At 39.5% G+C, this 20,569-nt stretch overlaps 1 protein-coding gene across 1 annotated transcript; it reads left to right on the forward strand.

The window, feature by feature from the left end:
• The first annotated feature begins 578 nt into the window (after positions 1-578).
• Positions 579-19,118, forward strand: LOC104892026 (rRNA-processing protein EFG1). The gene is made up of 7 exons (XM_010677840.4): positions 579-906; positions 1,292-1,421; positions 1,504-1,631; positions 4,416-4,554; positions 18,079-18,193; positions 18,349-18,412; positions 18,507-19,118. Exons 1-7 carry the CDS (start codon positions 754-756, stop codon positions 18,729-18,731), a joined length of 954 nt encoding a protein of 317 aa, XP_010676142.2. The 5' UTR covers positions 579-753; the 3' UTR covers positions 18,732-19,118.
• The last annotated feature ends 1,451 nt before the right edge of the window (positions 19,119-20,569 follow it).

Genomic DNA, 20,569 nt, shown 5'->3' on the forward strand with positions numbered 1-20,569 from the left:
AAGTGTTTTGGAAATACTATCATAGACTTAGTGATTTTATTGGTCCTAATCATGTAATTGAACTATGTGATACGTGCCTAGTGATTTATGAAGGGTTAAATGAAGAAACTAAGATACTGGTAAAATCTATGTCTAATGGAGGATTTCGATTCCAATTTTCTGATTAAGCTCATTTCGGCAGGTACTCCTAGTCCCTTAACTACTGTTGGGATTTAATTCAGTGGTTGGCTAGGACTACCTATGAGTGAGATATGTCTTTATCAGTTAAAGTAATTCCTTCACCCCAACTTACATTACACCATCTCCTTATTAATATATTTTATTGTGGATGTCCATAATACCCTTAGGGTATATATATTGAAAAAGAGAACACACAAATTGACTGTTTTTCTTCTCAACATTTTCTTTTTCCTTGTTTCCTTCTTTCTCTATTTTCGTAATAAATTGTTTCAAACATATATATTTAAACTTATAATCGATCTACTACACGATACATAATGATATTTTGATTTAAATTAAATTTACATGATGAATTTTAAGGTCCATATCCCATATTACAGAATTTTTAATTTAGGGTACAAAGCAATTTTCATTTACACGGGTGTTCGTGGAGCAATTTGTCGATCAGTGTTCGCTGAGTCCGCTGACCCTAATATTTGCCGATTGCCGCACTTATCTCAATTCTCACCCTAATACACAGCTGCTCGTCTGGTGGCTAACCTAATCTCTCTCCTCCCACTTATCTCACCCAAAATGCCGCACGGCGGATTTGGAAAACGCCGCCAAGTTGCCGGACGGAAACCCAAAAACAGTCATCAGCCGAAGGGTGTTGGAGAGGTTACCAACAAACCCAAGGCCGCATCTCTTAAAAACCAAGTTCGTTCCACTGAACGTTTGCTCCGCAAGGTAGCTCTACTCTTTCAATCTTCTGTGATAGTGAACACTTAACGAAAAAAATAAGAAAAAAAATGTAATGAATTTTTGTTTCACATTGATCGATATTATGCAATTTGATATCACCTTGCACTTTGACCTAGCTGAACACTGTCCGGCAGTGGTTTTTAGTTTGAGGCTGGAATTTGAACCATCCGGTTCATGTATAAAAGTGGCGAGTAAAACAACCTTATTTGCTTAATGTAATCGCTAGGGCCATAGGAGGACTGCCAATGTGAAATATGTAAGGATGTACTGTTGCTCCTAGAATAATCGTAGTGTAACCAATGTATTCAGGAGGTGTTTGGCTGTAAAAATTCTATTAAATGATTAATTTGTTCATTTTAATCTTCTAAAGGATCTTCCACCTGAAGTCAGAGTAGCTCAAGAGAGGAAGCTAGAAGGGCTGAAGAAGCAGCAGGACCTTCACAATCGGTTGGCTGTGGAGCGCAAAATATTTCTCCGAAACAGAAAGATCAAATTCTTTGGTGATTATAGTTCTATCTTTCTCATCTTTAGACGTATAAATCTAGTAATGTACATCTCATAATGCTTAGAATTGATTCATAGAGAGGAGAAAGATCGAAAGAAGACTGAGACGTTTGGAGAAGCACCTACGTTCGTCATCTGGTCAAGCACAAGAGAAAGAGAATTCTGAAGAACTTAGCCGTTTGAAAGAAGATTTGGAATATGTTAGGGTAAGCTGTCTTTGTTAATTGTCAAGAACAGTGGTAATAGGTCATAGGTGTAGAATGACCGCGTCTTAGGGTAAATTTATGGAAGGGTATTTTATTGCAACTCAAACTATTTTGGTTGCTGTTTTCTGGACAGAGACTTATGTTAATGGAAATTGGTATAGTGCATTGCTTGAGTTTGCAATTGACGCTTTGCTGACCAATTTCATTTTTATTTGCTTTTCCTGGTGTTCGTACTTATCTTTTACTCTGTGTGGGCGTGGCCGGCGTGGGTCACTGGGTTGGAAATTGGAATTTTTGAATTAAGATCAATTACTAGTTTACTACCTTGGAAGGCTAGGGGCAGCAATACTCAGCATCAAATTGTGATGAACACAGATGTCAGATCACAGTAAGTTAAATTCAGATGACTAGCAGAAATTTTACAAGCAAATTAGGAGAAGAGAAAAATATTTGTGATTGTAAGATAAATTGTAACAGAGGAATATAGCTATTGAGCATTCGAGAGTCTCAATTCTCTCTGAAGTAACCAAATAACAACTTTCTGAATGGATTCTCTCTCTGCCCTCCCTTTTTAATCCCACACTACAGCAATCCTCACACATTATGCCAACTCCTGATTATGTCCTTACATGTACTGCCACCTCATTTCTTCTAATAGAATTTATGAGCCTCCCTAAATCGCCCTAATTTTTATGTCAGCGAATGTAAGTCAAATTTTGCATATGTCAGCTTCACAGTGGTCTTAGGCATATTCATTACAAACATCATGAGACAACAAAATACGAGTACCAACCAATTCATAAAAATGCCAATGAGGTGATAGGGGTCCTAATGTGCCTAGGTGCGCCACACGCGCCTTGTTGAGCCTTATTGAAGTGAGGCACAACCTTAGTTTCAAAAAGCGCACCTAGACGAGGAGTGAGTCCAAGCACTAGGAAAACACAACTGACCACCAACGACAAGCTTTGGGAGGGGTGCGCCTCAAGTCGTGTCCAGCGAGGCGCTAGGTGCAACACCTTGGCTACTTTATGTAGACACGCGTGAGAAAGAGGGGATATAAATGATAAAAAAGCATTAATTTGCCCAAATTACCTTGCTTTAACACTCTAATTCGTTTCAAAACCCTTGCATGATTTTGCTTTTTTTTAGCCCTAGATCAAAATCCTAATTTGTGATTCAGTCCAAATTGAACGTCGTTGACCACATGCAATGTGACGGACATTGCCAAAATGGTACTAGTGGATGCCGCTGGCATTCCTACCTCCGGTGGCCGTCGCCGTGTTGTTTTTCTTCGTCGAGTACTCTTGTTTCTCTCTCTTTTTACTCTGTTCTGTTTTTCTTTTTCTTTTACCTCTCTGGCTGTCCTCTGTAAGGGCTGGTAACAAATATCACAGTTGATTATCCAAGCAGATAATATATTACTTAACCATAGCCCAGCGCTCTACAGTAAAGTCTGACCTTTACTTTTACTTTTAGCTGATAATTGTTCTGTCATGTACTTTTAGCTGATAATTGTTCTATCATGTACTTTTAGCTGTACCTTTTAATTTTTTTCCTAGTGTATTTTATTGCTCAGCTCTCATTTACTTGTAGCTGTCAGTTTTCTTCCTACTTTTTTTTAATTCCTTATAATTTATTCATTTGTAAAACCTCTACCTGACTTAATATTTATACTTTTTGGGGCTCAAAGAAACTTTATTACCGATTTTATTTTTCTGAACAAAATTGAAGGTGTGCCTTGCCTTTGTCTTGTGCCTTGTCTCCAAGGACCTTTAGTGCCTTGGTGCGCCTTGCGCCTTTTAAATCTAAGGGTGCAACTAAGATTAATTAAAAAGACTGTAAAAAACTTGCCTTAGGTGCACCTCGATGTGCGTTTCTTCGCCTTGAGTGCGTCGCTTTGGAATCGCCTCGCCTAGCACAAGCAAGGCACTTGACCCATATTGTCTGGGGACCGGGGAGTGCTTTTTTATGCACTGGTAGTAGCGGAACTTAAATGAAGAGTAAGAAACCATAGGACTTAAGTATATCTCGTGATGAAAGAAAGTTGATACTTATTGGCCCTGCCCTTAAACAATGCATGTATTTTCCTTTAAAGTCCGTTATAGTTGTGAGCTGTGCTTGCTGATGTAGTAAGGGAAATGCTCCTTTGAGCTCTGTAAAGCACCCATTTCTCACCAAATTTCTTGATTCCTGTTGAAGCATCTTGCACCTACCAGTTTGTTGTCCAGGGGAAAATTCTTCTGTTTGCTTCACTGTAGAACTTTCTGTAAGTGGAGGAAAATGTGATCTTGGCGTGGAGATAGATACTTTTTTAATAGATGTTCACAAAGTACTTTCAAACTCTAGCTTATTCCCGTCCTTTATTTCAATTCACTACAATCATTTTTATTAACTCTTGAAAATGATCTTTGAGAAGGTTAGGTACCTTGGAATAAATATAGTACATTATGCTTGACGATAAAAATAATTATGTGGGAACAAGTAACTTTTTATTGCTTATCCATTTGATCTAACATTATGATGCTACGTCAAATATAAATAGCTTTTGCGCTATAGCTAACATGAACAGCCTATTAGCTTGCCTTGCATGTTCTGCAAAATGCCAATGTTGTGCCATCAACAAACTTTTCTTGGAAATATCAAAATAGGTTTTCAACTCTAGTTGTACCATTCTTACTCATATTTGAGCTAATTTTCTATTTCGCTGAAATGTTAGTAGTCTTCAGATTATGTAGTTCTTTTGTTCTATTCTGGTTAAATCGAGTTTATTGGGTTATTTTACAGTTTTTCCCTAAGACAGAAAAGTATGTGTCTTTGTATTGTGGAGATGATAATGCCGACTTAGTGGATAAGAGGAGTAGATTACGAGTGCAGATTAAAGCAAACCTGATTGCTGCTGCAGCCAGTGGAAAGGACTTGGAAGGTATGCCCTTTTTTAATATCTCTGGAGCAGTCAATGCTAATTCTCCTAATCAGTTACTATATGTTGATCTCACCTGGAGTAGTTGAGGTGGTCTCAACATGACAGTGGCTTATTGGAATAAGAAAATATACAAAGAGGCTCTTCTAATGAGTCAAAATGTGTAGAGTATGTCATGGTCTTATTTGGAGTTCTTCTAAACAGTTTCCATGACAATAATTTTATGACAACCTTAACCATCAACAAGAACTAATGCACCTCACAATTAACATTATCATGGTGAATTCTGTGTTTTCCCCATTCATAGATTGTGTACATTACCCTTCAATATTTTGATATGTTCTGTCTCCCTTTTCGGGGGGGGGGGGATGTTGGCTTAGGGAATATGGGTGACATGAATTGCTTAACCTTAGATTTGTCTATGGTGTTTCAAGATAAATCTCTCTTCCATTGTTAAGTTAGATTGGTAGAACTTAGAAGGCAAATGTGTAGGGTTAAAAGTTGAAGGCACTGAAAATTAAAGTTTCAGTAGTTTCAATACTCTTGTCCTACATCGCTGTCTAAAAGGGTGCTAAAAAGATCTTTTGCACCAGAAATTAAAGGATTAGTTTGGACTGATATGTGAAAGAGGTGCACGGGTGTGCACAAACCGGACCGGAATTTGGACCGGACTGGAGACTCTGGTCCGGTCCGGTCCGGTCCTCGTTCCACAAAAATTCCGGTCCGGTCCAAACCTTGAAAATTCTGGTCCAGACCGGTTGGACCGGAATTTAAATTATTGTAGTAAAAAAAAGTTAAAAAAAGGTAGAAATTTAAAAACCTACTCTTTGTTACTTAAGGATTATTGTTATTAAAATTAATATTTTTAATATATCTAATTTATAAATTCTCCCTCCGTCCCTTAATAGAGTGCCCATTTCTTTTTTGGATACTATTCAAAGGTAAAGAAAGCCCTCCAAAAATATTTCTAATATATAAGAAAAAACATAGTCATGTGGGGTCTTGTTTGATTCGTCTCATTACGTACATTAAGAAAATCAAATTTTTATAATTTTTACTAATAAGAAATTAAAGATATTAATGATACAAAACGTGCATTGGCAAATGTGCATTAGAGAAATGGGCACTCTATTTAGGGACGGAGGGAGTATATTTCGATAAAATAAAAAAGATTTTTTTTAAAATATAGATTCCGGTCCAACGGTCCCAGTCCAAGAAAAAGGCAGATTCTGGTCCACCAGTCTGGTCCTAGACCGGTGCACACCTCATTCTTTATTTATACAACAGTACCACCTTTTTGAAGACGATCAATAACCTCTTAATAACTTTTCTGACAGCATCTTTTTATTTTCATATATTTACTAATACGGTTTTTTCACCAAATACCCCTGACAAATCAACAAATTCACAATATACCCTCAATGTTTCAACAATTCACCATATACTCCTGACTTTTCATTTTTGTGCACCAAGTACCCTTTTTTTAACTGCCGTTAACTTACAGTTTGCATTATTTACGATATTGCAATTATTAACCCCTAACCCTAACTTCTAAACCTAATTCCTAACCCTAATCCCTAATCATAATCTAACCCCTAACCCACCTCACCCCAACCCCCACCCCCTCCCCTCCACCCCAGCCCACCCCCCACTGCCCCACCACCTCAGCCCCCACTGCCCACCAACCTGCAACCCCCCTCCCCTGCCTCGCAACCCCCTTCCTCTGCCTCACATTTCCGACGGACCCGCAACCCCCCTCCCTCTGCGTCGTATTTCCAACGGACCCGCAACCCCCTCCCTCTACCTCGTATTTCCGACGGACCCGCAACCCCCTCTCTCTGCCTCCTCGCATTTCCGACGGACCCGCAACCCCCCTCCATCACAGCCCCCTCCATCTGCCTTGCATTTCCGACGGACCCGCAACCCCCTCCATCACAACCCCCATTTTCGAAAAAAAAATTCGAAATTCGAAGGGGAGGGGAAGGAGGGTTGTGCGTCTACGGGAATTAGGGTAGGGTTAGATTAGAATTAGGGTTAGGGTTAGGGTTTAATGATGGCAAAATTGTAAATAATGCTAATGGTGAGTTAACGACAGTTAGAAAAAGGGTATCTGGTGCACATTTTCGAATAGTCAGGGGTATACGGTGCATTTCTGAAACATTGAGGGTATATTGTGAATTTCGCGATATGTCGGGGGTATTTGGTGAAATAACCGTTACTAATATAAGAATTCAGTATTTAACAAATGACTTGATTAGCCCTCTTGTTTCTCCTGGAATGAGTGAATCTTATAACAGGTTTATGCCCCTGGTGTGTTGCGTTACCCCCAGCCCAAACAACCACCTTGTCCTTAAGGTGAAAGGAAGGAAAAAGGTGGAGCATGGAGTGATAGTCTTCCCACGTAGCATCGAAGTCTGGCAACCCTTTCCACTCTTTCAGTTACTATGGTGGAGGGCAAACCATGTAATTTGACTATTTCTTTAATGAAGAGATGTGCTACGGAGTGTAGTAAAAGGGTGTTTCAATCCCAAGAGGTGCGTACTTTGATAGTCGGTCTACTACCACAAGTATAGAGTCATAACTCTGTGACTTCGGGAGGCCTTCTATAAAATTCATGGAGATGTCCTCCCAAATCTGGGTAGGAATTGGGAGAGGTCATAATAACCCGACAGGTTGGAGGGTGAGATGTTTTTGTTGCTGGCACGTATTGCAAGATTTAACATAGGTAGACACAGACTTCCTCATACCTATCCAGGGGCCAATTTTTGGTAGGTTAAATTCCCCGGCATGCTCCGTACTGGTGAATCATGATATTCTTTCAGCAAGGTGATCACAACAGGAGATTGATGAGGGATTACCAACCTGCCTTTATACCTTAGGGCGTCCAAGTCCATTGTATAACCTATAACCTTTAGGAGCTATATCTGCTTTGACTTGGGATATGAAATGATCCTGGTTGATGGCAGCTTGCAGGGCTGTCCAGTCAACATAGTAGGTGGCAGTTGCTGTACCTAACTCCACAGATCCTGCAAACTCTCCTGAAAGGGCGTCAACAATTGTGATGGAAGACCCGGACGTGTAACATATGTCAAAATTAAATCCCATGAGCTTGCGTACCCACAACCATGAAAATCGCCACAAGTTCTTTCTCGTAGATGGACTTCAAACGAGCTCGTTGCCCTAGAACCTTGTTGAAATATGCAATAGGGTTGCCCCCCTTAGTCAACACCGCTCCTAGGCCATACCTCGATGCATCCGTTTCCACCATTAAAGGCGGGCATTTTAAGAATGGGAGCCTGTGTCATGGCCATTTTGAGAGTATTAAAGGCCTGAGTAGCTTCTGAAGTCCACCCAAAATTCTCCTCCTTCAGCTGAACCGTGAGAGGATGAGCTATTGTAGCGTAGCCCTTGATGAATTTTCTGTAATACCCCGTTAATCCCAAGAACCCTGTGAGGTTTCTTGGAAAAGGCCAGGGCACCATAGCCTCAATCTTGCTGTGATCTACTGCTACACAATTGTTGGAAATAACGTGGCCTAAGTATGCCAACTTCAGATCTTCCAAAGTCACACTTCTTACCGTTGGCATATAGGTAATGATGAGCCCGCACCTCCAAAACAGTCCGTAAATGCTCTACATGTTTGCTCTCTACTCTTAGTGTACCGCATAATATCGTCGAAGAAGACCAATACGAACTTCCTAAGGGCCTGAAACATTGTTCATCAGAAAGGTGGCAGGTGTGTTAGTGAGCCCAAAAGGCATTACTAGCCACTCATAATGCCCTTCATATGTTCTAAAAGTTGTCTTTTCCACATCCTCCTTTATTCTTATTTGATGATAACTGGATTTACAGTTTGGTGAAGACAATGGCGCCTCCTAACTCATCAAGTAGCTCATCTATGATGGGAATTGGGTACTTATCCGCTACGGTCACCTTATTTAGGGCTCTTTAATCCACACAGAAACGCCACGAATCGTCTTTTGTTTTTTTAACTAGTAAACTCGAAAAAAGGGCTTTGGGAGGGTTGAATGATGCCCTTCTCTTTCTTTGATTGAAGTTCTCTTTCGCTTAATCTTCTTATTTCTCCATTGAATTTTGCAGATCGGTTTGGAGGAATTAACCAACGCTTGGATGGATGGCGTGAGTTAAATGAATTAGAAGAGTGAAGTTGTTTTGAGCCTATGGATGGCGTGAGTTAAATGAATTAGAAGAGTGAAGTTGTTTTGAGCCTGACCCAGAACGTCTCTTTAGGGTCCATTTCATTTTATCTTCAACTTTAATTGCTGAATCCATAGCCTGGTCCACACTCTTTGCCCCATGTAAACGGACTTCAGCCCTTAACTCTTCATTATGCCCATTTATAGAGTGCCCTTTTGCAATTTCTTCTGGAACTCCCACCAGAGGGGCCATTATTTCAATAAATCTCCGTTTATACTCTATCACTGTACCCACCTGTTTCAAAGCCAACCCCTAGAGACTTCCAGAGGCAACCGACCGAAATTGTCTTAAGATCGAATTCTTATCTCTTCCCACTTGGTTAAGGGTCTTCGAGCATGTTCCCATTGAAACCAAAGGAGTGCATCTCCTTCCAATGCCACCACAGCAGCTTCCATCTTCTCCTCCTCCAACAACCGGTAAAATTTGAAATACTGTTGTGCACGCAAAATCCAATAATCTGGGTTGGTGCCTTCAAAAAGAGGTAGATCTAACTTTTTATGCTTCTAACCGGATCCCCCATAAATTCCTCCTCTCTCTTCGTGCGCCACCCTTAGTGTAGAAACTTCCTCTTCCTCGACTAATATAGTGAGGCGATTCTCTCTCCTCGTGATCCCCTTCATCTTCTCCAAAGGGAGGGATAAATTCCTCTCGTACCATTCTTAGTTCGATCTGCAATTTCTCCATTGCCCTCTCATGTGGCTCCTCTCATCTAAACATTCGCCTGACTCCTTAGAATGCTCCAATCCTTCCTGCACTCGTACTAGCAGTGAGGTGTTGTAATCCCTTCGCTACATAACTAATGGTGGTGGTAACTTCGCCCGTAATGGTAGCTCGAACGTTAGCTAATTCTGACTCGAGATTGTCAAGTCTCTGTGGAGATCCGGCCATTCCCGTGAGTAGATCGTGCTACCAAGTTTGCTATGAACTTGACTGAACAATTATTAGGATATAGTTGTATTGATAGCAGGAAATTCAATTATAACTATCAACCATTCGAGAGGGTTGAGTTCTCTCCCTGATGTGTTTATGTGTTTCTGGATATTTTCTTCTGCTCACCTCATTCTTTATTTATACAACAGTACCACCTTCTAGAAGAGGATCTATAACCTCCTAACAACTTTTGTGACAACATCTTTCTATTTTCATATATTTACTAATATAAGAATTCAGCATTTAACAAATGACTTAACTAGCCCTCTTGTTTCTCTTGGAATAAGTGAATCTCATAACAGGTCTAGCCCCATGGTGTGTTGCATATTAATGTCATCCTTGTTGCTGGCTTCCATTGCCTTTAGAGTTCCTTAGTGGTGATTCTTTGTATCTCCTTTAAAAGCACAACTAGAAAATGATCGTATTAAATTGGTTTACCTGATTTTAGATGGTGGAGCTCTAGGTCAAAAGAACTTAAAAATGAATTTTGGGTCAAAGTTTTGGTTTGTAGTGATGAAAAGATGTGTTGGGTGGTCTGATTTTACAGAGGGAAAGATAAATTTGGGATGCAAAATAATGGCTTGAATGAGTAGGAGAAAGGCTGGGTGGACTATTAACGTGTGAGGCGGGATAATTGGGTTTTACAAAAGAGTTAGGAGAATCGAAAAAGGCATGAGGCTGAAAAGAAGGAAGCTGGGTTGGTTTAATGAGAATTGGGTTAGGGTGATAAGTAAGAAGAGGATTAGACGAGTTTGGGATGAATGTTTTGGGTGTAAAACAAAATAGGTTTGTAAGTTAAGGAGATGAGAAATTATGATTTAAAAATGATGGTCATTTGTTCCTAGAATGAATAAGCCCATTAAAATGTCTGACCTCGTGAATTGAAGAGCGAGTAGGTTTAGAAAGCAAGCGGAGCCCAATTTCATAACTTGCATCATTACATAGAGTTAAAGGGGGGGTTCATGCACGTGGCTAACTTTCTGACGATAATTGATAAGCACCTCTTTTTATATCATCATTAATATCTGCCCTCATTAATATCATCTAGATTTTCACCGATTGTGAACCCGTATGCTTCCAACCCGCCCTTCGCAAATCTTTCTCGTTCCTTGTTCAAGCCACCACAAGTGGCGATTCCAACACCTACCTTACAATTTTCGGCAATTATGCTCCGACCACCACCAGAACCTCCTTCACCGCCCCTCTCGAATACACCACCAATCAAACCACCCGTGAAAACATTTTTTTTACCATCCGACCCTCCCTTAGCGACATCCATTTGTGATGGCTTTCAATCGCCACCACTTGGACCACCACGTGAGTGACCACGACACCACATCCACAATGGCCTGGAACGAAAATTACTCCTTCATTTGCTCCCACCCTCTTTTCGACATTGGCAAAGGTTGGATAACCACTATCATTGTTTTTCTTCCGATTTCCTATTGGCTCTACCTCTTTCTGTTCACCCACCACATCGTCTTTGTTTTCTTCTAGCACCACCATGCTCCCCTTGTCATCCCAGCACGTTAGGGGTGTGAGTCTTAGCCTGTGAAAAGCTGAAACGCCACATCAACTGCTTCTTAATTCCTTCACTCATTGAACGACCATTGTCGATGTTCTTCAAATCACCATTGAGCATCACCGTTAGTGCTATGATGGCAGCCTTTAACCTTGTCTCTCCATCTAACTGGAAAAAATTGAAGGAGTCCTCCATCAACAAAGTCCAGTCATCCACATTTCTTCCATCAAAATCATGAAGTTGAAGCTAGGGGTGTTCATAAAAAATCAAAACCGAAAAACCGTATCGAAATATCAAAATACCGGTCTAAATGGGTGGTTACCCCGACGAAAAAATAGTTTCAACGGTACGATTACTGAACTGATAAAATTAACGGTTAATCAGTACGATTACGGTTATGATTATTGATTGAACAGTTAACCACACAATACCGAAATATTTTTTTCTCTATTTAATTGTTGTTAAACATTTTCAAACAATTACATTAATTCTAATAGTTGTTGCTAAGTTACAACAACTAGAGGAAATATGTAATTATTTGGAAACTCTAATACTAATATAAACACTATAATTAGGAAATGGAGTGAATTCTTAGTGTTAGTTATGTTTTCCAATGGATTTATTATCCACTTTATAATACATTTTATATTAAGAGTATATATAATATTAAAATATATGCATACAAAAATTGAAAATATATATGTACATAAAGTAAAACATAATACTATAACTTAAATAACGGTTAATGGTTAACTGAAAACTTGTATCGAGAAAACAGTTAACCACTTAGGTGGTAACTGGTTTAAACGGTTACGATTCGCAAAAAGAGCGTACCGAAACTTCCGGTTACCGAACCGAAATGTTATTTCGGGACGGTTAACCACCCATGAACACCCCTAGTTGAAGCTGTCGTTGGATACATTATTCTTCCTTGAGATATGAAATTCCTCGATCTCGTTGGTGTTTGATATATGTGAAATCCTCTCTTATCCACCTTGCCATTTGATTCGTTGCACTTCCTCCGGCGAACTCCATGGTAGATTCTTCTTCCTCTTTTTACTTTTTATTTTTTTTAAAAAAAAATTATTTTATTTTTTAAACTCGAAATCAGCACCCTAATCTCCTAGGATACCATTTGTGATGAACTAACATAATTTGTAATGAACTGACATCTTATAGGCAGATTAGAGAAGACGATTATGGAGTAAACTGGAATATGATTAATGATATTGTGAAAAACAGTAAAATAAAGATAGTGATTACACGCTTTTGAGAGACTTACTTCACCCAAAATACTACTTAATATTCAACATCCTTCCCTCTCCCTAATCTCCTATATTTATAGAGATATTTCCTCACTATCTCCCTAACTTATTCTTCAAGCTACTATTAAAAACTAACTAATTATTGCAATGCCAAAAGTAACCCTCTTCTTAGGTTGATTCATTACATTACTGGCCGCCCAAACCTTCACCTTGTCTTCAAGGTGGATAGTAATCACTAGTACATCCCGCGCCTCTGTACCACTTGACAGTGTCCTCTTCCAAACATTGCGGCCACTGATGATTAAGTTCTTGCTGAGTGAGTACTTGAATGACTGTTGTGGGCACTGCCTTAAAGAAAAATTCTGCAATTGGTCATGGTAGTGTATTAGTGGGTTGAATGTGTGTTGTTTGAGTTTGTAAGACTGTAAGAGTGCTGATTGGAGGGAATGGAAGGGTGTTTGATTTGAAAAGTGGGATAGGATTGGAAAACATCGGTATGGGTTGGGTGGTAGATTGAAGAGTAGAGTAATGGGAGTTGAAGAAGTGGGCATGGGTTGGGTTTTAAATTGGGGTGTTTGAACTTGGGCTCCAGCACATTCATCTTATGTGGGCTGCATGTAATTGGGTTGGAGAAATTAGGAAGGATTTGTGAAAGGTTGATGGAGGAATTAAAAAATGAGTGCATTGATGGGTTTTAACAACAACATAGATGGATCAGGCTTAGAATGGGTACAGGCAAATGTGTCTTGGTCATATAAATCAGGAGTGTTATGTGCTAGTAAGTGGACGGGTTTAATGACATTTGATTTTAGTTGTTCAGTGGATTGAGGGTTAGGTTCATCGGGTTTTAAAAATGATGGGCATTTGGGCCTAGAATAAGCCTATCAAAATTTCTGACCTCATGAATTGAAGAGCAGGTAGGTTTAGAAAGAAGGGCCCAGTTGCACGACTTACATCATTAAATAGAGTGAAGCGGGGTTCAGGCACGCGACTTTTTTGATGATAAGTGATAAGGACCTCTTTTGTTATATCATCATCCGAGGGCAACATATTTACGAATCTGCCCTCGTTAATATCTTCTAGATTTTTTCCCATTGTGAAGCTTCTCCAGCCGGTTCAAAAACCTCTGCCTCCTGCCAGCTCCAGTCCAACTGCTAGCATAGATCACCACCGGAACCTCTTGGAAGCAGCTTCGAATCTGCCACGACACCCACCTAGGCCACACCAGACCCCGCACCCCATGGATCCATCTTTGTCATTGCTTCCTTCTTTTCTTCTCTCAACCCAGTCAAAACTCACACCTCCAACACAAACATCTTCACTGTCAATCCATCCATAAACACTACAAGAACTACCGTCTGATGCACTATATCAGCACCACCTTTTCCAAAAAGTCTCTCCTTGGTTTACTAGCAAAACCATCATATCCCTCACTCCTATTTCCATCGCAATTAATTGGTCTTCCGCCAGCGAACCCACCACCAAAATCTCCTTTAGTAAAAATCCTTCCTCTATTAAATTTACCCAAAAGATGTCTTCGTCCACCAATTGTGGATCCTCCATCTTTTACGTTGCAAATATTTCCACTAAGACTACCAAACCCTGACTTCTTCGGATTTGATGTCTCACTCGCCGGCCACCACTTCCTTTTCTCAGGCATAGGCGAGGATGGTGTTAACTAAAAATTTTGAATTACCTCCTGAAAGGTTGAAAATCAGTGGCTACTCACTTAATCTGGTCGATGATTTCATTTCCTTCCTCCGCTTTGAGCTCTTCTCGGAGCAAAGCTATCTCCTGTCTTAGTGGAACTAATGCCTTGTCCACAATTCTGTAATGAATCAACCTAGGGAGGGGAGCACTTTTGGTATTGCGATAATTCGATAGTTTCAATAGTAGCTTAAAGAATAAGTTAGGGAGTTGGGGAGAAAATTTGTTGAACATAGATTAGAATATTGGTGAGCTTTTAAGAGTTCATTTTGGAGAGAATCAAGTCTTGAAAGCTTGATTATCATTCACTTTTTCTGTAATTTCAGTTAATCAATTAAATACTCTATTTCTTCCTTATTTTCTGCCATTAATGGTGTCCAAGTTATGTTACTTCATCACAAATGGTATCATCACAAATGGTATCAGTACAATCTTGGGAGAGTAAGTTGGTGATTTTCTGTTTCAAGAAAAAAAATTCTGCCATGGAAGTTGCTGAAGGTCCAATTCTGGACCTGTAGGAGTTCAAAAAGAACTTCGATGAGATCACAAAGAGGTTGTCAATAAGGTTATGGGAGAACATAGGGCGTATCATTGATAAGGCTTTGGCTCCAATCCAATGTGAAATTGAGTTGATTAAAGAGGAGCTGAAGAAAGAGGAGCTCATAGAAGAGCAGATTCAAGAACAGGATGGAAGCACCGAAAAGATCTATGTTTCGAGTGAATGGTGGCTTGACTGGTGTGCAGAAAAATGGATGCATTGATAACAACCAAAAGGATGGAATTGCGGTGAGCCTGCAAGAAAATTCGAATACAAGCAGGTCCGGTGAGGAGTGCAACAGTCCTTTTGATGGCTTCAATAATACAGTGGCTTTTGTTGTTCTCGTTGGTGGAGAGATAAAAATGTGGAGGCCCGGGTGTCTTCGCTGATGGTGCTCGGGGTGGTAGATCTGGAGTTCTCTTTCGAGATGAGCACCACCTTGGGGATTGGTGGCAAATGTAGTGAAAGGCAAAGTGATTGTGCCGGCAGATTTTATCGGCGGAGGTCGATGTGGTTTATTTGCTGGTATATTAACATACTCGTCGGAGTTCTAAATGGCAGTGGGTTGGGAAAGACTTGCTGAGTCACACGTTGGCTTACAAAGAAAGCCGACTTCAGAAAATATCATTAAGGGAAAATTGGGAAAAGAAGAAAAGGATGACACCTCTGAGGAACTTAGGCTGCTAGGGTCCGTGAAAAGGAGAATTTTTGCAGGCATCCTTCTTCAGTATGGGGATGTAATGCAAGGAAGAGGGCCCATTGTACTTAAACCACTTTTTTCTTATGTAAAAACAAGTATGGGCTAACTGATTTTAGGTCCACCCATTCTACATCTGATATCCATTTGTCCAGCTCACAAGTTGTACGTTTGGGCCCAATTCTAACTTCCCCAATTCTAAACCGAAGCTATCCACCAATTTTTCTTCCCACCTCTCTACCCTTCAACCCACCACTCTATTCATGCCAATGTTTTCCAACCCCATCTTAGTTTTCCCACCAAACTTTCTTTCCATTTCCTCTAACGTGGACACTGATCCAACCAACCCAGACCACAATAATTTAACCCAAGACCCAGTATCCTTACATGATCCGTCCCTAATATTTTATTACAAGTCTAAGTCAACAACAGCCATACCAACTATCACCCAATACTTCTCTCAAAATAATTTTGGAGAGGATGTTGGACGCCTGGTAATGTAATGAATCAACCTAGGGAGGGTCTTGTTCTCTCCCATTGAACTCTTAAAAGTTTACCCACAATACTAAATATTTACATCCTTCCCTCTCCCTCATCTCCTATATATAATGATATTTCCTCACTAACTCCTTAACTTACTCTTCAAGCTACTACTAAAAACTAATTGATTATTGCAATACCAAAAGTGCCCCTCTCCGTAGGTTGATTCATTACATTTTATTGATCCTCGAGATAGGCTTTGGGCTTTTCCAGTGCAAGCTTAGGTGGAAGGTGTTGAAAGCCGCCTTCCGAGAGAAAAATTTTATGAGATTTTCTCTAATTCGTAGTGTCAAGATGATAAGAGATATCTCTTGGATAAGCTTCACGCCCCGTAATAGAAGAGATAGATTCCAAGTGAGAACGATAAAAAAAATACGGAGGCCGGAGGGAGTAAGTTATAATGCTAGTAAATTATTTTAGGTCACTCTATAAATTAATTCAAACTATTGGCAATATGTTGATAAAATTCAAACTAGGGAGTATCATTAAAATTGTTTGCATTTATATTTAATAAGCAACCTATATGTGTACAAAGTACAAACCTTTATGATTATCAAGTTAATAGTGAACATATGCTTGCCTATTGCATCACTATATCAATTGGGATGGGGTTTTTACGAACTCTTTGCTATTTACTTTTCATTATGTCTTGAACTTTCATGTGTTGGCGTAAGAAAAGGCAACAGTTGGTTATGTTAGAACGTTGATTGGAATATGGATAGACTAGCGAGGAGGATCATGGTATAAGAGTGTGAATTGTCTGTACCAACAACTTATCTAAATGGTAATTCATTTAAAAAGTTCATCTAGCTTAGAACATGGATGGTTCATATGCACTTGATCCTCATGAGTGGAAGGAAAAGTGTGAGTCTCCTGCCCACTAGACGCTTTAAACTAAGTAGATGCTATAGACGCTAAGGAAGAGAAACTTACTGTATCCATGATGCAAGGTTATTTTGACTCACTGACTCAAAGAAGAATGTTTTATGGAGATTTATAATAGAAAGCTTGACAAATTAGGTTATACTTGAAAGCAGGAAGGTGGTAGAAGAGAGTTTGAAAGGAAGGAAAAGCATGGAACACCTTTGAGAGCGTTTATTGCACTTTCCTCTTTCTTCGCTCTTTATTGTAATCAAAATGAACTCATTTACATGGTTTAAAAGTTCCAAAATCCGGCGGCTAAGGTTTTGAGTGGCCCAAGAGGCATTACAAAAAGGTGTAATGGTGGTTGTTGGATCTTCCCTTCATTGATTAACTTTTGCTAGGCCACTTTGGATACACCCATGTCACCTATCATCATGGTTATGGTCCCCCCCCCCCCTTTCTGTAGATTTTCGAACTTATGGCAATAATCGAGCTGATACACAATGCTGGTGCTGAAATATGAAGCAGCAGGGATTGGTTTCCAGGAGAGGTCAATGGTAGAGATTAGGATATATCTGTAGGGTCTGATGAGAAAACTGTTGCCTAAGTTCTCACTGGTTGGCTCTAAACACTAGAAAATTGATATCTTTGCTAACTTTATATCCTTGAACCAAATGACCACTTGGTAGCTTATTTGCTCTTTCCTTTATTATGTGTATCATTACCGAGAAGGCAAGAGAGGATTTTGAAAGGTAACTCCTATATCCTTTTTTGACTGTCATGATTAGTTTACTAGCAGATATTACTTCTTCTAGTGTTAAATTTGTATAATTTCCTGTGCATCAAGATCAAGAGAATTTTAGTGGCGTTACGTGTGTTGGGCTCCGAAAAAATATTGGATGCAACAGTTAGTATCTCATTATACTTAATTTTAAAATTTGTTAAGAGTGGCTGCCATGTTTTTTGGATGGTTCTCCTGGCAGCCATATTTTGAAATAAAGGGCTAGGACTCCAAAAGATACTACATTGATCACTATTCCACAAAATTCGACTTGTTCTCTCGCACCTTTTTTTTTCTCTTAATTTCAGAAAATTTATAAAAAGAAAAGAAGGGTACAGAACAAATAAAAAAAAAGTTCAAAAGTTCTAAAAAAAAGAAGAGTAACCTATTTTATTTTTTATTTTTATAGGTTCAGTCTATTCTAATATGAACCTTTAATTAAAACTATCTGTTTTGTGTTTGCAGAGACGGGTAGTGAGGATGATGGGTTAGCAGATCTCGGCGATGATGATTTTTTTGTGTCAGGGACCTCAAGTGATGAGGCAGATGCAGATGATGAACTGACAGATATAAGTGCAAGGTTCCCCCCCCCCCTTCCCCCTCTCTTCCGGAGGCTTCTGTTTCCATTACCAATCATGTATAGGAAACAGGATGTCCACATTGTTGATGCTGTTTTGGCACTATTCTTTTGCATCATTTGGCTAGTATGTAATCGTAAAATATGTGTGTTGTCAGGGAACAAGCTTCTAGTGCTTCTGGTAAAGCTGCATCTGGCTTATCCAGTGATGAGAGGAATCAGGTTCTCAACCCTTTTTGATAACATCACATGCATGGAGAGAGTGATTTTTTTTTGGAGGTCATTGACATGTTGTACTTGCTTGATGTTAATGCAGAAGCATAAGTCGACTCGATCAATAATGCTGCCGCCTCTTCCTCAGAAATCATTAGCACGCAGGTATTCTGGCACATCCAGGAAGACGGTAAACCTTATGGATACTAGTTCTTATAACAGAGGATTCTCAAATTCACAGACGGGCCAGAGTAGCAATATGAGTTCCAATTCTGATGCTCCCAAGCGGCGGAGAAAGCGTAGACCAAAGAAGAAAAAGCAATACTAGTTATTTTTGTTCTTGCTTCTACTTGATTAAAAATTCAAGCTTTTATTTACTGAACAAGGAATATAAGTATGTGTCAAAATATGTATGGGTTGAAGGAAGCAAATGCAGGTCTCACATTAATGATTAAATAGATTCAGGTTGATGTGCTTTTACTAAAAACAAGGGAAACTATCTGTATGATAAAAAACTAAAAAGCAGTAAAAAGCTTAAATGAACTGTAAGATTGTAGTTCAGGTTTTCTCTGTGGCCTCAGTTTGATATCTCCAAATCCTAGATATCACTAGAATTTTACAGCCTGATGTGATTCTTTCTTTTGTCTGCTATTATATTATCCTCTTGTGAAATGAACTATATTTCTTGAAAGTGTATGTATTTTGTTGAATGAAAGTGATGTCTTCTCATGCAAGGCATTGGAAATTGTTCAATGGAAAAGGAGTAACAGGGTCAGGAGCTAACCATTTCGCTAGTTATTTCGATTTAGTCACCCAGTGCCCACTTCTAGGATGAAATCAACTAGTTTTTCAAACTTTGAGGTGATGGGTCTTATCAAGGGAAAAATACACTTCCTCCGTTTTTTTCTACTTGCAACACTTTTTTTTTTCATCAACTCCAATGCAAAATTTGGGTAAGAAAGAGATAGAGAGGAAAAAAAGAGAGGGTCCCATGTGGTTGGAGAGAGATAGAGAAAGGAAAAACAAAAGTAGAAAGTGTTGCAAGTAATTAATTATTTCGCTTTTAGGAAAGTGTTGCAAGTAAAAAATGGAGGAAGAAAGTAAATTTCACGAAATAATTATGTTAATTTTTTTGATGGACAAGGATTTGCAGAGTCATGAGTTATCCATTTTAATATGTTGCGTAATAGGAACAATCAACTTTTTTTTCCAGTAGGACAAATCTAAGCACATATCATCAAACTAAAAATTATAACCTTCAATTTTACCCGTTTTAGGGCTCTTTCAGGTTCGATCATATTATTCGCTGAATACCTTCCTATGTGATACGACACGACTTATAATGCCATCTCGAATCCTTCGCACCATTTGAATTACCCTAAAATGCCATCAAACTACCCATTTATGATTTTGTGTTGAAGCCACAAAATGTCCCTGAAACGGTTGTAAAAGTATTTCTTATGTCCGTTCAAAGCTGTGGGAGTTCTTAATATGCAATCCCATGTCCTATCGAGCTATCCCATGACATTCGAACCACCCACTTATGATTTTGTATCGCAACCACTGAATGGCCCCAATACGGTCATAAAAGTTGTTCTTATGCCCGTTCAAAGTCGTGGAAGTCCTTAATATATCATCCTATGCCCGTTTGAGGCATCCCACGACATTCGGTGCACGAGTTCTGAGAGCGTCTAAAATCGCGACTTATAGCCTTCAATTTTGACCGTTTTAGGGATCTTCCGGGCCCGGTTATATTTTTCGCCGAAAACCTTCCTATAGGGTGCGACACGACTTATAATGGATCTCGGGTGCTTTGCACCATCTGAATTGCCCCAGAATGCCATCAAACCACTCATTTATGATTTTGTGGTGCAGGCACGGAATGGTCTCGAAACGATCGTAAATGTTGTTCTTATGCCCATTAAAGTCGTGGAAGTCCTTAATATACCATCTCATGTCCCCTTGAGGCATCCCACGACATTCCGTGCACACGTCTCGGGGACGTCTAAAATTTGACCGGTTTAAGGCTCCTCCGGGCCTGGTCTTATTTTACGCTGAAATCTTCCTATGGGATGCGGCACGACTTATAATGCATCACAGGTGCTTCACAATATCTGAATTGCCCCAAAAATGCCATCAAACCACCCATTTATGATTTTGTGGTGA

Source organism: Beta vulgaris, chromosome 4 (genome assembly GCF_026745355.1).
Source record: "Beta vulgaris subsp. vulgaris cultivar EL10 chromosome 4, EL10.2, whole genome shotgun sequence".
Classification (NCBI taxonomy): Eukaryota; Viridiplantae; Streptophyta; class Magnoliopsida; order Caryophyllales; family Amaranthaceae; genus Beta; species Beta vulgaris.

Coding starts and splice junctions, on each gene's coding strand:
- LOC104892026 (XM_010677840.4), top strand. CDS start 754: ATGCCGCACGGCGGATTTGGAAAACGCCGCCAAGTTGCCGGACGGAAA. Junction 18,194..18,348: donor CTGACAGATATAAGTGCAAG/GTTCCCCCCCCC, acceptor GTGTGTTGTCAG/GGAACAAGCTTCTAGTGCTT. Junction 18,413..18,506: donor CCAGTGATGAGAGGAATCAG/GTTCTCAACCCT, acceptor ATGTTAATGCAG/AAGCATAAGTCGACTCGATC.